This window comes from Cyphomyrmex costatus, unplaced genomic scaffold (genome assembly GCF_001594065.2).
Source record: "Cyphomyrmex costatus isolate MS0001 unplaced genomic scaffold, Ccosl1.0 scaffold45, whole genome shotgun sequence".
NCBI classification, from domain to species: Eukaryota; Metazoa; Arthropoda; class Insecta; order Hymenoptera; family Formicidae; genus Cyphomyrmex; species Cyphomyrmex costatus.
This window is the reverse complement of record NW_017278747.1, coordinates 67,570-90,455: the sequence shown is the minus strand read 5'-3', so window position 1 is coordinate 90,455 and position 22,886 is coordinate 67,570. Positions and strand designations below refer to the sequence as shown.

General features: G+C 33.3%; 1 protein-coding gene across 2 annotated transcripts in view; it reads left to right on the top strand.

Annotated features, from left to right (window-relative positions):
* Positions 1 to 22,886, top strand: part of LOC108777624 (box A-binding factor) — a 75,371-nt gene that overhangs the window by 32,983 nt on the left and 19,502 nt on the right. For both annotated transcript variants that reach the window (XM_018544559.1, XM_018544560.1), the window contains 2 exons: positions 12,355 to 12,760; positions 13,160 to 14,215. In XM_018544559.1, coding sequence (XP_018400061.1) covers positions 12,355 to 12,760; positions 13,160 to 14,215 — 1,462 coding nt within the window. The remainder of the gene's footprint in view (positions 1 to 12,354; positions 12,761 to 13,159; positions 14,216 to 22,886) is intronic.

Genomic DNA, 22,886 nt, shown 5'->3' with positions numbered 1-22,886 from the left:
AGAGAGAGAGAGAGAGAGAGAGAGAGAGAGAGAGAGAGAGAGAGAAAGAGAGAGAGTTCAAAGGCCTTTAAGTTAGCATGGTCGAGAATAGAATGCAATTGTTTTATTGTCTTCCTTTTTGTCGTACAATGGAGTCTTCGAAACTGCAGCGAAATTTCCATTGGCGTGATGTTGTCTTCCTCATCTTATTTTGCACGTCATCGACCATCGTCTTCTTTGTCTGTGCGCAGACACTGCATGATAAAGCTCATTGTTCATCTGGCAGTTGCTAATTGGGTTAGTCCCATTTTCTTTTCATTTGTATATCAATGTCACAAAAGATGTCACGAAAATATTATGGAAATTAAATATTGAAACAAACATGATCTGAGAATATTTTTGTATTATAGACAGGATAATTTAATCATCTCTGTAGTATATCTTATATTTAATATTATTAATCGAATGCATATTTCTAAACTTAGGAGAAAAAGATAGATGTTTAAAAATAAGAAATGTTTAACCTTTATAATCATCAGAAAAGTTTTGAATGGGTTATTGCTTATCATACAGTGGCATTAGATTGCTATTAATTCTATTTAACATATCAATAATTTATTAAATTATCTTCTTCAAATTATTTTTGTATTTTTAAATTTGATTATATACAGAATAATGTTTTACAAGTTTATCATAAGATCATGTTTATTTAATTTCGACCTCTTTATACTTATTATGATAGAGGATATTATCGCATTGTACATTCGATAAAAATGTAAATATAATGATAATAATAATCGACGCGGTAATGCTAAATATCTTAAGTAGTGTCTTCTTTTCTTTCGCACTGTCTGCACGTGCAAGTGTGAGAAACACGCATCGTGGTCGCGTGCCGTCTCGTATCACCTTATCGGCCTTATCACGTTTTATCGGGTTGAGGTAGTAGTTTTGTACCGCTCCGCGTTAAGATACCGAGGTGTCGTTGTGATCACAAAATGTAAATGATTTATCACGATCTATTTGTGGTTTTGCATTAGCCAATCACTATATTTATACGTCGTGAATATAAACATTAATCCTTCTTTATTAGAATTATGCAATTGATATATGTATATACACGCACTTTTTTGTTTAATATAAAAATTAAATTACGAACAATGTCTTTCAAAATAAATTAAATAATAAAAAAATTTATTTAATTTATTATACTTTTTCTTTTGAATTTTTTAATTCTAATTATAATTTTTATTTACATAACGCAGAGGGAATATTTGATTGTACATTGCACACTAATAAGAAAGTAAAATAGAAAGTAGGGGAGACCGAGGCTAATTCGGCACTTTCGTTTTCTTCGATAATTTTCAATAATAGAATAAAAGCTTTTAGCTAAATAAAATTTGGTCTATGTCACTTCATTTCATAAGTATAGAAAAAATATGACACAACCTCCAAATGCGAATTTGCAAAATTCCCGGGATAAAATCAGCACCCCCCCCGGGATAAAGTCGACACACCTCCTGCTCGCGCTAAATTGATGTGTTATAAAAACACATTATTTCGCTTTAAAAGAATAAAAATACTTTTGCTCTGTTTTGCGTCGATACGTCCGGATCATTTTGCTATAATGACGAAAAAAATGACGCATTTGTAATAGAGAAAAGACGAAAGCCGCCGGGGCAAAGTCGACACTGGCTACGTTTACACCGTGCATTTAGGCCGTGATCTAAACAATAGATGTCCTTGTTTATCCTGTAGGTTAAACAAAGACACCAATCGTATAGGTCGTGGACTAAGCGCACAGTATGAACATAACCACTATTGGCACGAATTATGGTTAACCCGTAGTGGTCACACCTCTTAAAAATAACGTATTGGTCACACTGGGTCCAGTTGATTCCACGCAAAAAAACAGTCGCCATTTGCGTTCTACTTGATCTATTGATTACATCAACTCAAAAATTGCCTCGGGTTAGACAGACCCAGTGTGACCACTACGGGTTAAGTTATATTGCGCTGACTTTGCCCCGTCGTCTCTGTGCCGACTTTACCTCAAGCGTCTATTTCTACTTTCGTTACTCAGAATCAGGGTTGGTAACGTTACCTCATAAATATAACTCGTTACCGTTACCGTTTTTTTTTCTAAAAAATAAGGAGTGTTTGCAATACCATTTATTCCAGATACGGTGAACGCTAAAGTCACGTTATCTTTTTCTTCATATACCTAATTAAGAAAAGGATAACGTGACTTTAGCGTTCACCGTACCTGGGATAAACGGTATTGCAAAAACTCTCTAATAACTCGTTCCCGTTACTCGTTATTGATTTGCAAAAGTAACTCGTTACCGTTATCGTTACTCAAAATATAGCGAATCATTACTTTTTTCTTGACACTAATAGAATATATTATGCAACTATCGCAATAATATCACGAGATAAATTATCTACCAATTTAACAAATCTAAATAAGGCCACATTTCATTTAAAATTACTTACCTGGATAATTGTACAAGTGAAAAAAATAGATATTAGTGGCTTGAATTAATTCTCGCTGTTTTTTGCTTAAAAACCTTGTGCTTATATTTTATCAAAAAGATATCTGATATTTTATTCACAATATTGTCCATCGAAAGCTATAATCTTTTCCCACTTTTCGGGTAACGAACAAATTTTGCAATAGAAAAATTCTGGTTCTTTCGAAGCGATCAAGTCAAGTGCTGCTCAGAAAGATCATGCTGCATAGACCGAAACAAATGGTAATCTGATGGAGCAACGTCTGGTGAATAGGGCGGGTGAGATAAGACATCCCATCCAAGTGCCTCCAATATTTCCTTTACTGGTAATTGCGTAACATGTGGTCTGGCGTTGTTATGGAGAAAAATAACTTTTTTATGTCTTTTGGCGTATTGCGGGTGTTTTTCTTTGAGTGCTCGATTCAAATTGACGTCGGTAGCATTCACCATTGATGGTTTGACTCGATTGCAGTAGCTCATAGTATATACGATACCGACTTAATATCCCACCAAATGCACAGCATAACTTTCTTTCTATGAATATCCTGTTTTGGCGTTGATGTTAATGGTTCACCGGGATGCAGTCATGATTTCTTGCGTTTCGGATTGTCGTAACGAATCTATTTTTCATTGCCAGTCACAATTCGATGCAAAAACGACTTCCGTTTTTGCTTTGGAGCAGCAATTCACAAATGGCTGAACGTTTCGCAATGTTTCTTTCTCTCAATTCATGTGGGACCCAATTTCCTAACTTCTGAATCTTTCCCATTGCTTTTAAACATTTGCTAATGGTTGACACATCGACATTTAATGTTTCCAACAACTCTTTGAGCGTCTGACTTGATGAACCTTCTCGAAGTAATGCCTTCAATTTTCCATCTTCAAATTTTTTCGGCTGACCAGGACGTTCTTTGTCATTCACATCAAAATCGTTGTTTTCAAATCTTCTAAATCAATCTCCGCAAGTTCTTTCAGATAGAGCATGCTCCCCATAAGTCTTCACTAGCAAACGATAATTTTCAGCAGCAGATTTCTTAAGGTTAAAATAGAAAAGTAACGTTTCCCGCAAATGCTCTTTTTTTTGTACGAAACCCAATATTTTTAATGCGATAAAAAATTGTGTTTTTCGAATCCGATCAAATGTTATATACTAAATATTAAAATCTATTGATAGTATTTTCATATACATAAGCAGTCACTTTCGGCCATGAAACACCACAAATGCTGACCTCTCCCGGTCAACAGCGAGAATTAATTCAATTAAGCACCTAATATAACAAACTTTCTTCGCGTCAGAAAATGACTTTCGACTGTATAAAATATGTTCGTCGTTATAGAAATTGCAATGTTGTCAATAACTTAACAAAACTCCGTTGACAATATGGTTACATGAAGATGCATCTTCAGTACTAATGGCTAATTCATATTATTTATTGTTTGTGACTTAAAGCCGAATAATGATTTTACCCCGATGCCGAATTAGCCCCGGCCTCCCCTACATTTTATATACTCGTGTATGGTATTTTCTATTTTACTCTCTCTCTCTCTCTCTCTCTCTCTCTCTCTCTCTCTCTCTCTCTCTCTCTCTTTTTTTCTCTCTCTCTCTCTCTCTCTCTCTCTCTCTCTCTCTCTCTCTTTCCCCCCCCCTCTCTCTTTCTCTATATATACATATATGTATATATTTAGATCCAGATATATATAGGATGTCATTAACAGATTAAATCACCTATCAAGAGCAGGTAGAATAGGTCGAACTAAGTCGAAAAGTCTTATATCATTTTGCAGTTTGCGCAATATTTAACGAGATATTAGACCTTAAAGATAGCCGAATAAACGCGTTCGTCCGGCCTATACTACTGTCGAATATCCGCCATCGTTAGCTTGGCGCGTGGAAAGTGGGAAGTACCCCGTGTGCTGCGTACAACACCGTGAGCTTCTAAGCTCGGACAGCGCGCCTTAAGCCCGTGTCACACTACGGACTGCGGATCGGATTGAGATTGCGGATTGCGCATCGGAATTCAGATAAAGCTGCTTTGTCTTAATTGGCTGAATTCCGATGCGCAATCCGCAATCTCAATCCAATCCGCGTCCACAGTCCGTAGTGTGACACTGGCTTTAAGCCATCCTCACGCCTTACGACCTGGGATGTGCGTAAAGTTAGCACCGCCATTTTGTAAAAAAAATTAAAATAAATGGCTGTGCTGGCGAAATACATGATTTTTTAAATTAAACACTTTGTTTTTTTTAGTTATGTCATTAATTGTTGCAACACAGAAGCGCACAAATCTAGCACACTTCAGCATATTTCAGCACAATTTTATTTTTATTTTTTTACAAAATGGCGGTGCTAACTTCACGCACATCGACCTGGGAGTCTATTCTTGAAAAGAAACGTATACGAAAGTCTGTGGAAATACTACGTATACGATAGTATTTTCTTAGTTTTTCGTATACGTTTCTTTTCAAAAATAGAGTTTCTGCGCGCACATAAAGAGCGATTAAGGGGCGTACATGCTTGGCACTAATAGACCGGACGAACGCGTTTATTCGGCTACCTAATATCTCGTTAAATATTACGTAAACTATAAAATGATTTAAGAATTTTCAATTCAGTTTGATCTGTTCCATCTGCTTTTGATAGGTGATTTAATCTGTTAATGCCACTCTGTATATACGGGGTGTCACGTAAGTTTTTTTCTATCGCTTTTGTGTAGATAGAGCGGACTAAACTTTGTCGAAAGGTCCTCTACCACTTTGCAATTTTCGAAATGGTTAACGAGATATGAATTTTTACATACAGGTGAATAAGTGTGTTCGCTCGGTTCACCGATCGCTTGGCACACAGTTTATGGGGAGTGGGGATGGCCTACTAGCAAACACGCCATCCAATGAAGCGTTCAGTGGGCATGTACACTTCGTAGCAGTAAGCCGAGCGAACGCGCTTATTCGCCTATATTTAAAAATTCATATCTTGTTAATCATTGCGAAAAGTGCAAAGTGGTAGAGGACTTTTCGACACAGTTTAGTCTGCTTTATCTACACAAAAGCAATGGAAAAAATCTTACTTAACACCCTGTATATATCTAGATCTAAAAAACTAACAGAATACATCAATATAGAAATAAATAATGTTTATGTGTTACATAGTGGTTATGTGTACACAATTTATGGTGGCATACAGATTATCCAAAGTTTATAGGTTCATCCCATTTTTATATAGAAAGAAGAGAAAAAAATCTCTTAAATGATAAAAGAAAATGTGTGTCTTATCTTTTTTTCGAAAATATTCTAATGAAAACTCTTTTTAAAAATTAGGCAAAAAAGTAAAAATTTATAATGAAAATTTTTATATAATATAATGTAAATATTAATAAAATTTTAACAACTTATATAACAATTAAATATAATGCTTGATATAATAAATTTTACAATCAACTAGCTATCATAAAAATATTTAATAAATTAGATTTATCGCTTTACTTTTAAATTATTTAATTGTACTTGATATAGATATTCTATGAAAGCCAAAAATTAGTACCAAATTGCCAATGATACGAGTAAACGTAACATTAAGTAGATTAGCTCTATCTTGGGCCATGGGATGAATGAGTTACGTATGATTATACAGTGATTACATTATCTTCTATTTCTACTGCCAGCAGTTATCATAAGCGCGTGCGTACGATGAGCGGAGTATACACCGCGATTGCGTGCTTTCTAAGGCTCGCCTTTTAAGAATCGCATAGTAACTTAATCTGTAATAACAGTCGGAAAGAATAGTTTTGCCGAATGTCTAAAAAGCTGGATATAGATAAAAAATAATTTTGTTAAGTCATCAAAATAATTATGTAGAACGCTAAAACTGGTTGCTAAAATTCCAATATTTTTTTCAGCATTGCTCACTATTCTTCAAATTTTTACGTAATTATCTTGATAGTCCAACAAAGTTATTTTTAAATCTGTATTCAGCTATATATTTATAGATGCTTAAACAAAATCATCCTTTCCGTGCAATCATCAGTTCAGCGGTAGACACTGTGACGACACTTACTTCGATGGCGAATACTACAAAGTAAGCAGTTTCAAATATGACGATTCGTCTTTGATTCATTGCAAATAAAATCATTCAATTAAAAGAGACAGAAAATTATTTTTAAAAATAAAATTAACGCAATAATATTGTCATTAAAGATAATATTATACAGGATGTATAGCGCGATTTTAAGACATTTGGATTTTTAATTTTATAAAAATAATTTTTAGTTACTTTAAGTATTTTTTAATTAGAGGTACTTTGATTAATACATGTTTATATCTGCATAACTTAGACATTATAATTTATTTGAATTTTGACTCTTATACAATACCCTTTTTCAATGTGTATTATTTTTATATAAGGAGTTCTTCTATTTTTGATTAATTTGTTTATTTTGAACATAGGCTATAATAATACGGATATCACACAATTTTTTTTCTTTTTTCGAATTTATATCTACTATTATGTTATGGTTCATATACAGTTAAACATCTTAAGCTGTGGATTAAATATCGCAAAAAATCATCATGAATTATTTACATATAGGTTTATTAAGCGATAAATCGAGCGATAATCCGAAAAGGGCTCGATCCAGGAAATTGATTACTTTAAGTATTTTTAATTAGATTTAAGGGACTTTGATTAATATATGTTTATGTCTCTGCATAACTTAGATGTTATTATAATTTATTTGAATTTTGGCTCTTACAATGCCCTTTGAAGTCGAGTCCTTCCAAATGTCCATCAAATCATCCTACAGTTCCCCATCACCCTCACGACTTCCTTCAAAACCGACGGTGAATGACTGACGTTTGTTTTGCTTCCGGGATGTATGATGCACGATTGACGTTGCAAAGACAGCTGTCGCTGTCAAAGAGGCAATGCTTATCATGCGATATGAATGGTATCATTTCCGAGACGAAATGCATAATTCATGAACGTATCTCGTAAATAAGAAAAACCGGTCAAAACACAGTCAAGTTTTGCACACGTCTTTCGCTTTGTCTATTATATATATATATATATATACCATATATATATAGGTATATATATGTATAAGTTAATCGTCATGAGATGATACATACGCTTCTCTTTATTATTTTTTTTATACGTGCCTTTTGGAACAAATGTAGGTGACTCAATCACTGTGAATCATTTTTTGCATTCTTTGCGTGCATATATGTCGATTGCAGATTATAAATTATAGTTTTACGAATGATATGCCGAGAATATGTTACCCTCTTAGACGATGTACGCGAAAACACCTGGCTTTTTTCTTCTTATCGGAAATAGGCAGGACACACTCATACCTAGTACATTGTACTTAACCATTTTACTTTACCTCATCTTACCTATTTACCTATTCACAATGCATTCTCTGTTCTTATAGAACCTTATACAACCGTCTTAATTTTGTCTTGTGAAATTTTAATATGAGTATATGAAGGAAATTTAACAAAATTGTGAAATGTGTAAATATAGTTTCTTTATTTATAGATGTGTATGTTGCTTTCAAGTCTTCTTTCTCTTTTTTCTTTAATACTATAAGATAAAATGTGAATACTCACGCCACATATTTTCATTATCATAATTCTCATTTAAACAAATTGTTTATTTAAATTTATCGTATTATAAATTATAAGTTTTGTGTGTTAAGTAGAGACTAAAGAAAGAAGGGGAATAAAAAGAGAAAAGATCAAAACTCGAAAGATAAAGATAAAAAGGCTATTCAATCTTTGAAAATCTCTTCATAAATCTCGTCGATATATGTATATACGTACTGTGTTCGTTCATATTGCGGATAACAGAGACTGTTTTTGTGGGGGTCTGGAAGATAAGAGCAACCTCTGGCCTCGATGTACAAAACCTCTTCCGCTCATCCAGTGATTCTGAAACTCGCTACCGTTCAGGAAAACGGTACCACTAATTCTCGCGTATATCTCGATGGATAATAAACGCTCTATTATCTCTATTCTTATATATACTATTAATAATTTCAAAAACTACGCACTTGCGCGCTCTTTGTGTTTTTTTTTCAATCAACAACTTTAAAAATACAAATTTATTGAAAACAAATGCAAGACAAGTTAAATAGAACAATAATTATATACTAAAATAATATTAAAAACAAACGGATCTCATAAAATATTAATATAAAGAGTAATATATATATATAATATAATAAAATATAACATAATATATAATAATAATATATTATTCAAATATTATATTTTTATATTAAATTAATATATTACCGCACTTTTAATTTCATAATTAATATGTTTTATTCTCTTTTTCTTGTGCGTACATCTTTCTATAAGTTTTTTAATTTCCAAATAGATGAGAATAGAAACATTCTGTAGATTACTCTCTTTATATTAATATTTTACAAGATCCGTTTGTTTATAATACTATTTTAGTATAATTATTGTTCTGTTTAACTTATTTTGCGTTTATTTTCAATAAATCTGTATTTTTCGATTTGTTGATTGAAAAAAAATACACGAAGTGCGCGCAAGTGTAGTTTTTGAAATTATTAATAGTATATAAGAATAGAGGTAATAAAGCGTTTATTATCCATATATACTACTTACTTTTATAAAGTAGATATTACGCGCATTTTTCGTCATCCGTATCGATTGTTTGTATATTGTAGCAATGAAAAAGATCTTTGCTGCAACCATGTCCATACATATGCATATTTTGTTCATTGAATGATTAATTGAGGTTGCAGTTCTACATCTCGTAGATGAAACAAAGGCGACTAATTCCTTTCCATCGATTTTTAAAGTCTTTTATTGAATGTTCTTACAAAGTTCTTATATTTAATAGTTATTTTGTTTAGTCACTACAGCATATTTTATTTTGCGTTCTTGTCAAAAGATTATTTGAATAAAATAAAATTTTTGTTACTAATTTTTAAAGGAATATTGGTTGTTTTCTTAGAAAAAATATTTTGTCTCTTTAAAGCAATTATACATAAGTGAAAATAAAGAAATAAAACGAATTTAAATTTTCTTAAAGAAAAATTAAAATTAATTAAATACAACTCTCATAATCGCATGTTATTTATTCATGTTAAGAGAGTAATCTTTGACGGGCAGTATTATCGGTAACGCGTCAGACTACCTTGTACAACCGTATTATTTCAGAGGTTGGTCAAAGCGGACTGTACTTGAACCTTTTGTGCAAAATATGTTTTTTAATAGGATTCGCCAAGCGGCAGCGATAATCCAATGAGCCTGACCTCTCCAATTCGATTAGGTAATGTCAATAAGGTCGGTTCAATGTTAAATGATCGATATACTGTTTTCAGGAATGCTATAGGTATTATAGTAGCTTCAATAAGATCGTCGCTAAATTGAAATTCGTGTATTCCTCGAGGGAAAGATACTCTATCATTCTGATTCATATAAAAATAACGTGTGTATGTACAATTCTTCAGATTATTCTATACTAATTTCTACACTAATGTTTAAATTAATTCATACATGCATAAAAATATAATTGATACATATTTCACATATAAAATAAAACCTATACCAGAAAAAGAGTGAATACAGATGTTATATAGTAGATAAATAAAATTACTGTAACTTCATATATTGCGATTTCTTAATTATTTTTAATTTTAATTATTTTTTGAACGAACAAATAATAAGCCTCAGATAAAACAAAGTTATAAGAATTTTTGTGCTGCATCGCGTGAATACCTATATACTTGTTGATTCATGATAATGCAGTTTGAGCAATTTTAAATCGATCTTTTTTCCTTTTTCTTTCTTAATATAGAAATATATAATAAATATCAGTGATTAAATAACAGTTTTTATATTTACACTTTATGTTTTAAATTTAAGATATAGTTAATTTTTTTGTTTTTCTATTAGATTAATTATGCTCACGACATCATTATTGACTAAAAATTACTTTTTAGAAGAATTTCAAGAAGCGATTAATTATATTTTTTGCGTCGTTGCTTATATGTATATGTCTTTCAAAATACTTTATACAATTTTTGTACATTGAAAATGACTCGATCGGAGTCGAAACGTTTGTATGATGTTTGAATGTTTGAATTAAATAGTTCGTTAATTTATTTGGCTCTTTAACCTCTTTATATTTATATTATTATTTTATACATACAAAGCCTTATTATTACTTATTTATGTAAATATCAGTCATATATACGTACACAATGATATCTGAACTTTGTCGGATGAACAAAGTCACGAGCTAGGATCAGATCGATTTGCGGGACGCACGTGACATTCCTGGGGTTTTTCTTCGTGTGTCGCACGTTCATGCGACCGATTACTCAGCGACCGCGTGGACAATCGAGTTACGCATCAAATCGTCACGATCGACCCATATTACATCGTTCGAGGTCAGACAATGGTCTATTAAGAGCGTGCATGCAGTAGGTATAATGCCGCATTTCGTTTCAATTACTTTTATAATGTATTATACATATATAAAAAACGTTCGCGAGAATTGGCACATTGTATTTTATAAGATTTAAGTAAATCGATAAAATTAAAGATTAGAATTGCTACATATGCGCTCATTGGTCCTAACATAATACATAAACCCCTCGTCGATTAAAAATAATATTTTTATCGTCCCAAGAGAGAGAGAGAGAGAGGGAACAGCTCGGGAAACCATTCTCTTCGTTTCTTTACTCTTATTAGCCGCCTCGGTTCTCTTTCTTCCTCTATCACTCTCTCATCTCTCGTTCTTGCTTCTTTTTACTTATACGCAGTGTCCATCCATGCGTGAGTGCGTGTGCCTACTACTAATGACGCGTAGATAAGAGCACGTGGTTATTTTTGTAACGCACCGGCTAGCAACAGTTTCTCGGTGTCATCACGTGGTGTACCCTACGCCTCTGTCGAATCTCAATCGATTTCAACACTTTTACGGTTTTTATTGCGTGATATTATGCGATCGCGGTTACTAAGTTATAAAGTAGAACGGACATGCAATCGAAATAATCCATTTTTATTTCAACTTATCTGCAGTTAAACTAAACATTTTTTTGTTTAATAATTTACAAATTTACGAGGTATCATATAATCGGGACTTTAATTTCAATTCGAGAAAGTTTACGATTAATTTAATACAGATATATAGAGATAAATGTTTTATATAAGAAAAATATATTGAGAGAGATACATTGTTTTTTCTTCTCCATTTTTCAGTGCTTAATATTATTTTTTTTTACAAAGAAAGAATTAACCATGATAATAAATTACACATATAGAATTATAATTATTGAGAAATAAAGGAAAATGGAAATATTATATTTCTTTTGGAGAAGAGATTCCGTAATTCTAGATAATGCGACACCAACAAATACGTTTCTTTTTAAATGTGTTGTTTGCCGTTTGTCTCTTACACATGAAGAGATATGCATTTGTATTGCTATATACGCAAATGTGTATGGGAATTAGTCTTTATTTCGGAATTTTATGAAATAATTATGCAACTGATAACATTCATCGATTATACTTGTTTTTACTATAGAATAACCAATTTGTATAAAATATAAAATATAAAGTAGCAATGATATAATTTTCATAACATTTTGAGATATCCTTAATAGAGCCTGCAAGAGTTTGTGGCAATTAAATGTGAAATGTTAAAAAAAATATATCTTATATTCTTGATAATACTAAAATTCTCATTGTAGACACAGTTTCTGGTTTTGTTATTATGGTCTTGAAAAGTATATTTTGAACGCACGTGCTTAGTTAGGATCTTTCAAATATGAATATATTTGTAATCTATCGGACTAGACATCCAATGATTTGTTTGACGGTTCTATAGTCTTAATCGGATATGTCGGGGCCACGGAACCAGCGTCGCAATCCACCAGGGAGGCAATTGTTAAACAGGAGGAGGGGGACAAAGCAGTGGTGGTGACGACGATAAAGAGCGAGGACGTCATCGAACACGAAGTCGGCCAACAGCAGGAGCAACAGCAGCAGCAGCAACAGCTGGCATTTGTGACGACCGAGGAGACTGAAGAGGAGGATAGCGGTGTGGGCGTGCTGGAGGCGGGACAACCGGAAATGGAAAATGGCGCCATGGTTGAGCCAACCGGTGCCGAAGCAGTCGCTATTGCGGTCGCTGCCGTCGCCGCCGCTGCCGACGATCATGCCAATGAGGATCCCAACACCAGCTACACCCTTCATGAGCTCGACTATCATCCTACACATATAATTCATGAGAGGTGAGTGAGTTAATGTTAGGATAAATATCTCGATCAAATATCAAGATAAATGTTTTGTATACCTACGTAAAAAATACTATAATAAAACGATGTTATTTACATATTGTTTTATTAGTATTTTATTCCGGATGTTTCGGAACAGAGAGAGATATAACTGTTTACAGTTTGTATAACGTTTCACTTTCTTTCCTTTATACTTTTCTAATTTTATTGAATTTGTTCTACAATGATATTTTTATTATTATAATTCAGAAATATATTTTCAGTATATTATATAAGTAGGTATATTACCACGTATATTGAAATGTATCGATGGATGAAAATTATTAATCAAAGTAATTTTATATTTGCACGTTAGTTGATAAAAAAGTCTTTTCTATTTGTTTTTAACTCTTAAAGTTTCGGGGGCGGTAATATGAGGGAGGAGCAGCAGCCGCAGCAACAGGTTTCACAGTCGCCCCACCAACCACATCATCAACAACAACATGACGCACACCATCATCGTCAACAACAGCAGCAGCAGCAGCAGCAGCAGCCGCCGCCACCGCCGCCACCACCGCAACACCATCGCCAACAGGCGCAACAGTATGTTCAGCTTGGGGCTAGAGACGTCCCGGTTCCCGAGGGAGGGGATAACCAGCACCCGACGGAGGTCTCCATCGCGTCGGAGGGACGCCGTGCCGGCAGTCACATGCCTCACTCCACGATGCATCGTTACGGAACCGAGACACTTTCATCAACCACAACGGACCATCATCACCATCAACAACAGCATCACCATCATTTATCCGAGGTGCATCAGCATACCACTCTATCATCCGTCGCTCACCGTCATCTAGATGATCCACAGCAACATCATCAAGAAACTGACGAGGACGTAGATCGAGGGGTTAGCAGCATCACCGCGGCCATGAGAGGTGCACGGGGTGATTATTTAGGTGTACTCTTCCCGAATCTCACTTCGTCAAACACTACATCCAGTAACGGTGGGAGCAATCATCATCATCACCACCATCATCATCATCATCATCATACGTCGCATCACTTGGAGGATGTATTGTCCGAGGAACCTTATCTGCAACATCAAATTCGCGCTGGCGGAGCTCCTCCAACTAGCGGTGGTTCTCCGTCAGTGAGGACCGTCGGTGGCTCTCCGACCTCCAGCCATAGTCCGCACGATGAACAGAGTCTCTCATCGCCACATCGCCAAGCCCAGGAGACCGGTTACAGTCCCACTGATCAGGGCAGATTGCAATCTTTTACGCATCTCACGGCCATGCAACCACCGCCGTCGGTGCAAACCAATCACGGAATGCAGGAAGCCGAGCGTGTATCCGATCAGCTGTACATCGACTCGATCTACACGCATCACGCCGCTGGTACCCCTCATCACCATCAGGACCAACACGATCAAGGCCCCTCCGCGCCGCATTCGCCCAGTGGTCCGCTCTCCAGGTTAGTAATCGTTATCGTTATCGTTGCACGGACGAATGTGTTAGATTATATAGTGAACGGAATTAACTCTTTAAAACTGTCTATTTCCCGTTATGGGAACGCAGATGTGAGAAGCTACATTTCTTTCTTCGTCTTGAAAAAAAACAAACGCTTGTTCTTCTAAGGGTGAAATTGTTTTAGTGCTGAGAATTGAATAAATCAGTGAATAATCTAGTGCTGGACAAATATTTTCGTCGCGTATCTTTTCAAGCGGTGCGTATAGAGTTGTGGCGTTTTATTGTTAGGAGATCAGTTTAAAAATCAATAGCAATGTAATGTCAAAATTGTATATGCATCGTTCGTTGCAACGTATTTTTCTTTTTGCGCGAGACTGCGGTTAACGTGTCGTTTCGCATAGAAAATTGTTCACTTGAAGTTCATCATTTACCGAAAATTCGTTCGCACTTACCGTGTCTGTGGAATGTACAATGATTTATTTTAATAAGAGAACAGGTCGGTTGAGTATTAATATAGATCGAACTAGTTAGCTTGCAATTCTCGGTGTCAACGATATACAAGAATATTTATTTTAAAATATAATTTTTATCGAAAGTGTGCGGTATGATCAAACGTTATCCAAGACGTATACCCAGACTGTTGCATCCATGCAAACGTACTTTCCTGTGCGCAAAAATATTTACTCGCAAGCTTTAAGAGCTATTCCGTTTCACGCAGGTTTGTGTGCGTAGGCAATACTTAATATACAGCCCGAAACAAAGCATAACCGTCGGAAGACTGCCTGACCCTATGCTAACAACCATATGAAAGCGAAGATTGTCCCCACCCTCATTGCTGTGTTTGTTGATTTATCTCAGGCACGAGCCTGAAATATGAATTTAGGTACTAGAGATCCTAAAGTCGTCTCTTTTCATCCGGATTCTCTCTCTTACTCTCGATATTCTCCATTTCCCTTAGTTTTTGATCGTCTTGGTTGTTTCAGTTTTAGTAATTAGTCCATACTTCAATATTTTTCTGTTTCTTTTTTTATGGAAAAAATTAATACAAAGATTAAACTATAAGAGAGATGCCGGCATTTAAATATAATAACAATACCGTGATGATTGAATTAAATAACGAATGAGGGACACAGTTCCACTCGCGGATTTCGCGCTTTTTTCTTTATAGTCGATGCTTGCTGACGATAAGGGTTCAGTCACCGATCAAAATGATCCAAGCATTGGATCGTATTGTTTGCGACTCTCTGATTCCGGGAAGGGAACGAGACAGATTGCTCGCATCGCAAGACTCGCATCAAAGGCATCGTGCGTCATATCCATGGTTCTATGTTGATTCATTTGATCGGCGCGCATTTGTGCGCACAATAACTGTTGGATTTATCTTTATTACGTGACAATAAATGGGAATGTATAAAGGAAATATCGCACCTTTGGCAAATAAGAATTCGCGATTCAATAAAAATTCATAAAAAAAAAAAAATTATTTTTGAGAAATGTGTCATTAACAGCAAGGAAGGCGATTAATAATCTTCCTTCGATATACTTATAATACTCCAATTTTATTTTACCCGTGATTTTATCCATCAGTATAACTGGTTTTATCTGATACGCCGGATCTGCATCTGATAAGATTTTATTGATTGACGAATGCAATGTACCGATAGATTCTCATTGACTGTTAGCCCTTGCAGTTCTATAAAAAAAAGCTAGAGAGAAAAAAGAAATATTTCGGATTTCTTAATTCACGCACTGTACACGTGCACGGGTTGCGACCTCTTCAATTTGATAGCAAAAGTTCGAGTGCAGATCGCGATTCGTTTTACGTCACTTCTTTTTGATGTTTTCGCTGCTTTTTTGAATGAATTGTGAGATTGCGCTAATGCAAAGAAATTGTTCTGTTATGCAATCGTCTGATAGTTACGTCTTATATTCTGCAAATAAAAATTACTTGTCATTAATAGGTCATCAAAAGAAGTGATTTTACTGATATCAGATAATGCTAATCTTGATTGTAGTAATTGTTTGTTATTGTCTGAAATATCTCAGAAATATATGACACTGTATAACAGCAATCTTAAAATCGAAAATGAAATAAAGAATTAGTTATATCATGATGACGAGTTAATTAGTTAATATAATAGAACATATAAAAAAGTAATATAATAAAATAATGTAATGAAAAAATAATTAAAATTTCTTCTTTCTATCCTTTTCTTTTTCTACATTTCAATTATAATAGGTAATATTTTATATGTATATGATTTGAGTAATTAAAAAATTTATAGCATATAAATTGTAATCATTGATGTTGCAAAGTTTATGAATAATTTGAGAAAGCTTACAGTTCATAAATACATCCACGATGTTTTCTCCGAATCACATAGAACGAAACCCTTCGTACCAGAACGAACTTGTATCGTTTAACTTTATTATTTTCTGTTGTGAATTCTCAGTATATTTATTGTAATATCGTTTACATATATCTTTTCTAAATTTTTTAATTGTGATATTATATAAAACTTTATTTCTTTTTTATAGAATATTTAATAATTTTATAATAAAAACTATAATATATAATAATAAAACTGTAAGTTTCAATGAATAAATCAATTTCGTTAAATATTTTACTCAATTTTATAACGACTATACAATTTTTTTATTTAAAATAATTATATATATTGTGTATATATTATATTGTACTAATCTCAAGGTATCACGAGGCGCGTGCAATATGCAGCTGTATCTACACCTAAAGACGATTTCAATTTGTTTGTCTTTACCACGGACGGTAGTCTATCGATGTGAGCATGTCCGCGGAAGCGACACGTGGTAGATTTAGCTTTACACGTAACATCCTGACAAGCACTAATTTGTCATTCAAAATAATTATCTTTGTCTAATTGTAACGTTTATTTTAAAACTCTAAATACCCAGCATTATTATTCAGTTATTGACAAAAGAAAAAGGAAATAGTGGCTACTCTTTTATGAAAAAAGTGACAAAAATAATCTTTCAGACATAGATTAAAATAGACATAGAATAATCAAATCTTTTATAAAATTTCCAAAGTATTTAAGATCATTTAAATAAAAAAATAACATTTATATTCTTATTTTAGTTTATTTATCTTTGAATAGTCTTACATATAACATATCAATGTGATTATTATTTAGATGCTCTGAAAATCATTTTCTTTAACTCGGATCTTCAAATAACAGCGTTTAGCATCAAACGTTAATTGGTAGAAAACGAGTGATGGGAGTAATTTTTATACGAATACCTATGGAGAGCTAGTAATTAGTTATCAATAATGAGCAAATAACAATTGTTATCAGACGAGAGAACAGAAATACGAATAAAGCGCTTATGTTTCACAAATCTTATATATCAGTTTAAGAAAAATAGATAGCTATAATAATCCATTTTGGATAATAGTAAATAATTTTTAATGATAAAAAAAATAACAAAAATTTAAGTGATTGGATGTAGCGTTATAAATTCAAGAACAATGAATTCAATATGTATAATAATATAATATTACAATGTAGTATGTTATTCAAATCGAAATTATGTAGATATATGTACTTGTATTTCAAAACTGAAATTCGTTAATTTTGAGAGAAACAGGAGGGAAAGATGAGAGAGAGAGAGAGAGAGAGAGAGAGAGAGAGAGAGAGAGAGAGAGAGAGAGAGATAAAAAAATGTTACGTCTTTGGTCTATAATCGCAACGGCAGTCTCTCGAGACAGGACGAAAGTAAGTATTTTCCACGAGGCGTAATCGGTGGAGAACGTCAAACAGTGGGGCGTCTTAAGTGGTCGATAACGATGGTGGGGATCTTTCGTGACAGACTCACAGTCAGAGAAGGCAAAGTCGGGGTACACTACGAAATGTGATCGCGTCGGTGATATCTGGAGGAGGGGAAAATATGTAGAAAATAACAAGTGGGGATAATTATCCGTCACCGCAGGAGGGTCTCTTCGAGTGGGGAAGCGATTGCAGAAGGGGAAATCCTGACCACCTTCGAGGTCCTCCACAACTCCATTCGGCTCGACGTTTCATGCACTCTGTTAGATTATATTCCGTTCAGTTCTTGTCTGCCCGGTGACAGATACGGGACGCTCTCTGGTTCTTTCCTTTTTTTCTGACATTGTTTTTTTCTTTGCCTTTTTTTTACTTCGTATGACAAAACGAAAGCGAACATAATCGGAGGAAGAGGAGAAGATATCGAATCGAAGCTTATCACCTTGTTACGCCCGCTAAGATGCAGTGAGTTTTTTTTTTCTAACGAAAAACTTATTTTATGATTAGTGTGCTTTGGCCGTTTGATAATTTGTCTTATGATCGATATTTCTATATTTTTTATAATGATGCTTTATGTGTGTTAATTGTTTATTTTGGTCACAATGTGTAATTTTTGATAAGTCGAAAACGTGTCCCAATTATTTGTTTATTAATCTTATTAGCAACATATATATATATATACCGATGAGAACATGCCGAAAAAAAAACATATTTTTTAAATATATTTTTAACCCCTTGTTATATGATGATAATCTTCAACATTATGAATAATAATCTGATATTACATGTAGATATGTATAACGTAATATTTTTTGTCTAACATTTCTCTCTCTCTCTCTCTCAAAATTAACGACTTTCAGTTTTGAAATATTAAGATCCGAACTATTTGCATAATTTGAATATTATACTGGATAATTATATATAATAGTTGGATTTATGACGCTGCCATTCAATCACTTAAATTTAATTATTACTAAAGAAACGTTATTAATTTAAAAAGCTATTTTAATTATTTTTAATTATTGGTAATAAACAAAAGAGGACTACGAGTCTGACAAAGTTGATATTTAATAATCAAACTTAAATATACACATATTAAATATACAACAAATGTTTCGATTTTGATCGAGTCATTCTCAATGTTAAAATTTATAATAATTCAACGGAAACTCGAGTGTTACATATAGATAAATTAATATAAAATAATATAAAATTGACAATATCTTGAAAACTTGAGTATTGGATGTCCAAAATTTATAAATTAGTAACATCATAAGTTAAAAATTGGGTTTAATTTCTGTTAAGAAAATCAATTAATAATTATTAAAATATTTTATATATACATAAACATAATTGTATCATAAATTAATCTTAATTAAAATAAAAAATTATGTATGTATAAATATCTTTGTAATATGTATGTATATTTAAGTTTGATTAATTATTAAACATCAACTTTGTCAGTCTCGTAGCCCTCTTTTGTTTATTATTATTAAGCCTTATTAATGTTATATTTGTTTACTTATTGAATTTTATTTTTTTTATGTATTATTTATTTTGCCTATAATCGTGAATGTACGTAATCAGTTAATCACTTTGATTATGTATACGTACCTATATTTTCTTTTTTATTGAATCCACCGATTAAATACATTTTCTTTAAAAACGCAGGCTTTATCTTGTCAAGTAAAAATAAAGTAAGTAGCGATAATCAATACAACGACAGCCAAATAAATACAGCGTGAAAATATTGTAATCTTTTATAATAACGATATCAATTGACATTTAATACATTGGCATTTTTTTTTAATATCTAATTTTTAATCCAAAATGTTATATTCTCTTGTTCCAGTATTCATATTGCTTTTGTCTTTTACTTACCTACTGTACTTGATTTAATGATTAATTTATTCGATAATATATTTAAATCACAACCTGCAGATAGAAATGTGCCATTTAAAGAAATAACCTTTTATCTTAATGTATATTTAATATATATCTTTTACATTGGTCTTACGCGTGCGTACACGCTTCTTATCAAAAATGCAATTCTCTATTCGCGTTTGTATGGCATCTGTAAATATCAAACTCGTATACTAACACGATTTGATCTTGCGCTCTGTCAACCCTGACCGTATAAAAAGATCAGCGGTGATATCTTAAACAATCTCAATATGGCTAAGCAAATAAGAAATGGTCCCCTTCTTATCTTTCGTCATGTAAGATATCTATTGAGTTACAGGATTCTTGAAATAGCACAGACTTTTCGTTATATTAAAATTATAATATTTTCTGTAATAACAATTTCCTACAGAAACTTATTATCGTGCAGCTAGAAAAAGAAAGAGAATCAATTTAGAATATTAATATTGAAACTTCAGTGATTTCTAAAATTCAGTTTTAGACAATGTAGTTTCATACAAGTGAACGAAATTTTATTTAAAAACTTACATTGTAATGTTTTTTTAAAATGATGGAAAAGTATGGAAACATTTTATATTTATACTATTCAATCATAATGTAAGAATATTCTTTCATCACGTATTTAAATATTTTGAAACCTAATTTCATGTACTAGCAATTATCGAAAAAATTCTAGAGCTTGCTATCGACTTCTGCATTGATATCCAGATAAATATAAATGCATTTTTTTTATCTTTAACGCATATATAAATATGTACTTGATCAGTAAGCTTATCATTCTCATCTTTACGTTTACCCCGCCTTCTTCCGTGAGCCATCGTGAGAAGCGTCTTATCAGCTCGGTGGATTCAGATAGTCTTACGGCAGCAGGGCTATAACCCCGTTGACATTAAACTCGCTATATTGGATTTCGCGAAATTCGCACTCCTCACCAACCGTGCGGAACCCTCGTGTTTCTTCGGTGGCAAATAGTATGCGTATTATGTCGATTATATCTTTTGTTTATTTAATAAACTTGTTACACACACACGCATACGCATACGTTGTAATTCTGACAAGCTGATCTGGAATTCCCCATTGAACATTGAATGGGGGAAAACAATGAAAAAATTGAAATTAATTCACAAAAGCTTCATTTACTTTAAAATTGAATAATTCTTATACATCTGCATAAGTAAATGTGTTATCAAATTATGTCATAATTTGTTATTTGTTGTTAATATTATATTAAAATGACCGTAATTTCATTGACGAATTACCTAAATAATCATCAGTTATTATACTCGTATTGTTATATTAGGAGTGTGCATTAATTTTAAAGGATTTCCAAGAGATGGCATAATTAGTACTATATCGCATCGGGCCATATTGTTATGCTACATTCATATCAAAGCACCATCATGTGGATTTAGTTTTCAGTATGTATCATTTTGCCGAACTGTAAACAATATTGTTTTTTTTTAACATTGAATATGTCCCAACAAAACACAATTTGCGAGAAGGTTTACTTTTTTGCTTCCATTTGAAGAAAAGTGCTGCTGAAAGTCAACGAATGCTATCGGAAACTTATGGTGATTATATTCCATCGATTTCAATGTGAGTATTGGTTTCGACGCTATAAAAAAAGGTGATTTTGACACGAAAAACAAGGAACGTTCAGGGCAGCCGAAAAAGTTCGAAGATGAGGAAGTAGAAGCTTTATTCGATCAAGACCCGAATCAAACGCAAGAAGACTTTGTAGAATCATTAAATGTTGATCGATCAACGATTTCCAGACGTTTGAAGGCCACTAGCCGTATTTTTATCAAAAAATTCTTTAAAATTAATGCACACTCCTAATATTTGAAGAAAGAGTTGTAGGAGGAACAGTTCGAGATCTCGAGATTACTGCAGGCGGTTCGTGGGCGGCGGTAATAATTAAAAGTATTACGGGGGTTCTTAGAATAAGAAACTCGATATCTGCTATTGAGCTTCCCGTGCAATCGTTACGCATAGAACGTACGCGCACACATACATTCGAGCGCTGACCATAAAATCGCCCTCGATTCCTGTTAGGATGATGTTACGTCATTGAACATTCGTGTTTATCGAGAGCAAATTATAGGCCACAAGAAATACTCTCTCTCTCTCTCTCCATTTGTTCATAAGTTAAACAGATAGAAATTTACATTGCATTCTTTGTCTATTTTTTTTAATGTTTAGGAAATTTATTTTTAATATTATACACATTAATTGGTGCTCTGAATAATTACAATATATAATCAAAATTTTTACTGTAAATATGTTATTCTAGTTTTCTATAAATGTTATATTTTTTAAAGAGTTTAGAATTGTAATTTTATTTATTTAGGACTTAATCAATATTTGGTGATCATGGGACGTATTGTGTATTTTTTCGCTATTTCTGCAACCTTTCATAGTTTGTCGAAGGAAGGTATCCACCTTTCGCCTCGCCACCATCGGTCGTTTACATTGCGAAACGCATTAGCGAGACGGATCGTGCGCATCGTTGCACCGGGTGTGCAATTGCACGCAGCGCGTGCCCATTTAATACCATTTCCTCTCGTATTAGTGGTTTACAAAGTACCCGATTGCACCTGGTACACAACCATTCAGGATACGAGCAACCAGTTTCACGGAGAACGGTCTTACTCCTGATGCACTCGTATTGCATCGGACGTTCCATCGCACTTAACCGATGCACTTAAGACGCATCCTCGTGCCCGCTGAGCTCGTGTCAGACGTACGACATATCCTAAGACAATCGAAACCGTTAGACGACTCTCATTCACCGGTATTTACATTACCGATGTAAAATGCACGTAACTCCTACTTGAGATCGAAAATGCAAATAATGTCAGATTTTATTTTTCGATATAAGATTTTTCTTTATTGATATAATCAATTTAAAACTTTGAAATTTATTACTTTTTTACGGAATATTTAAAA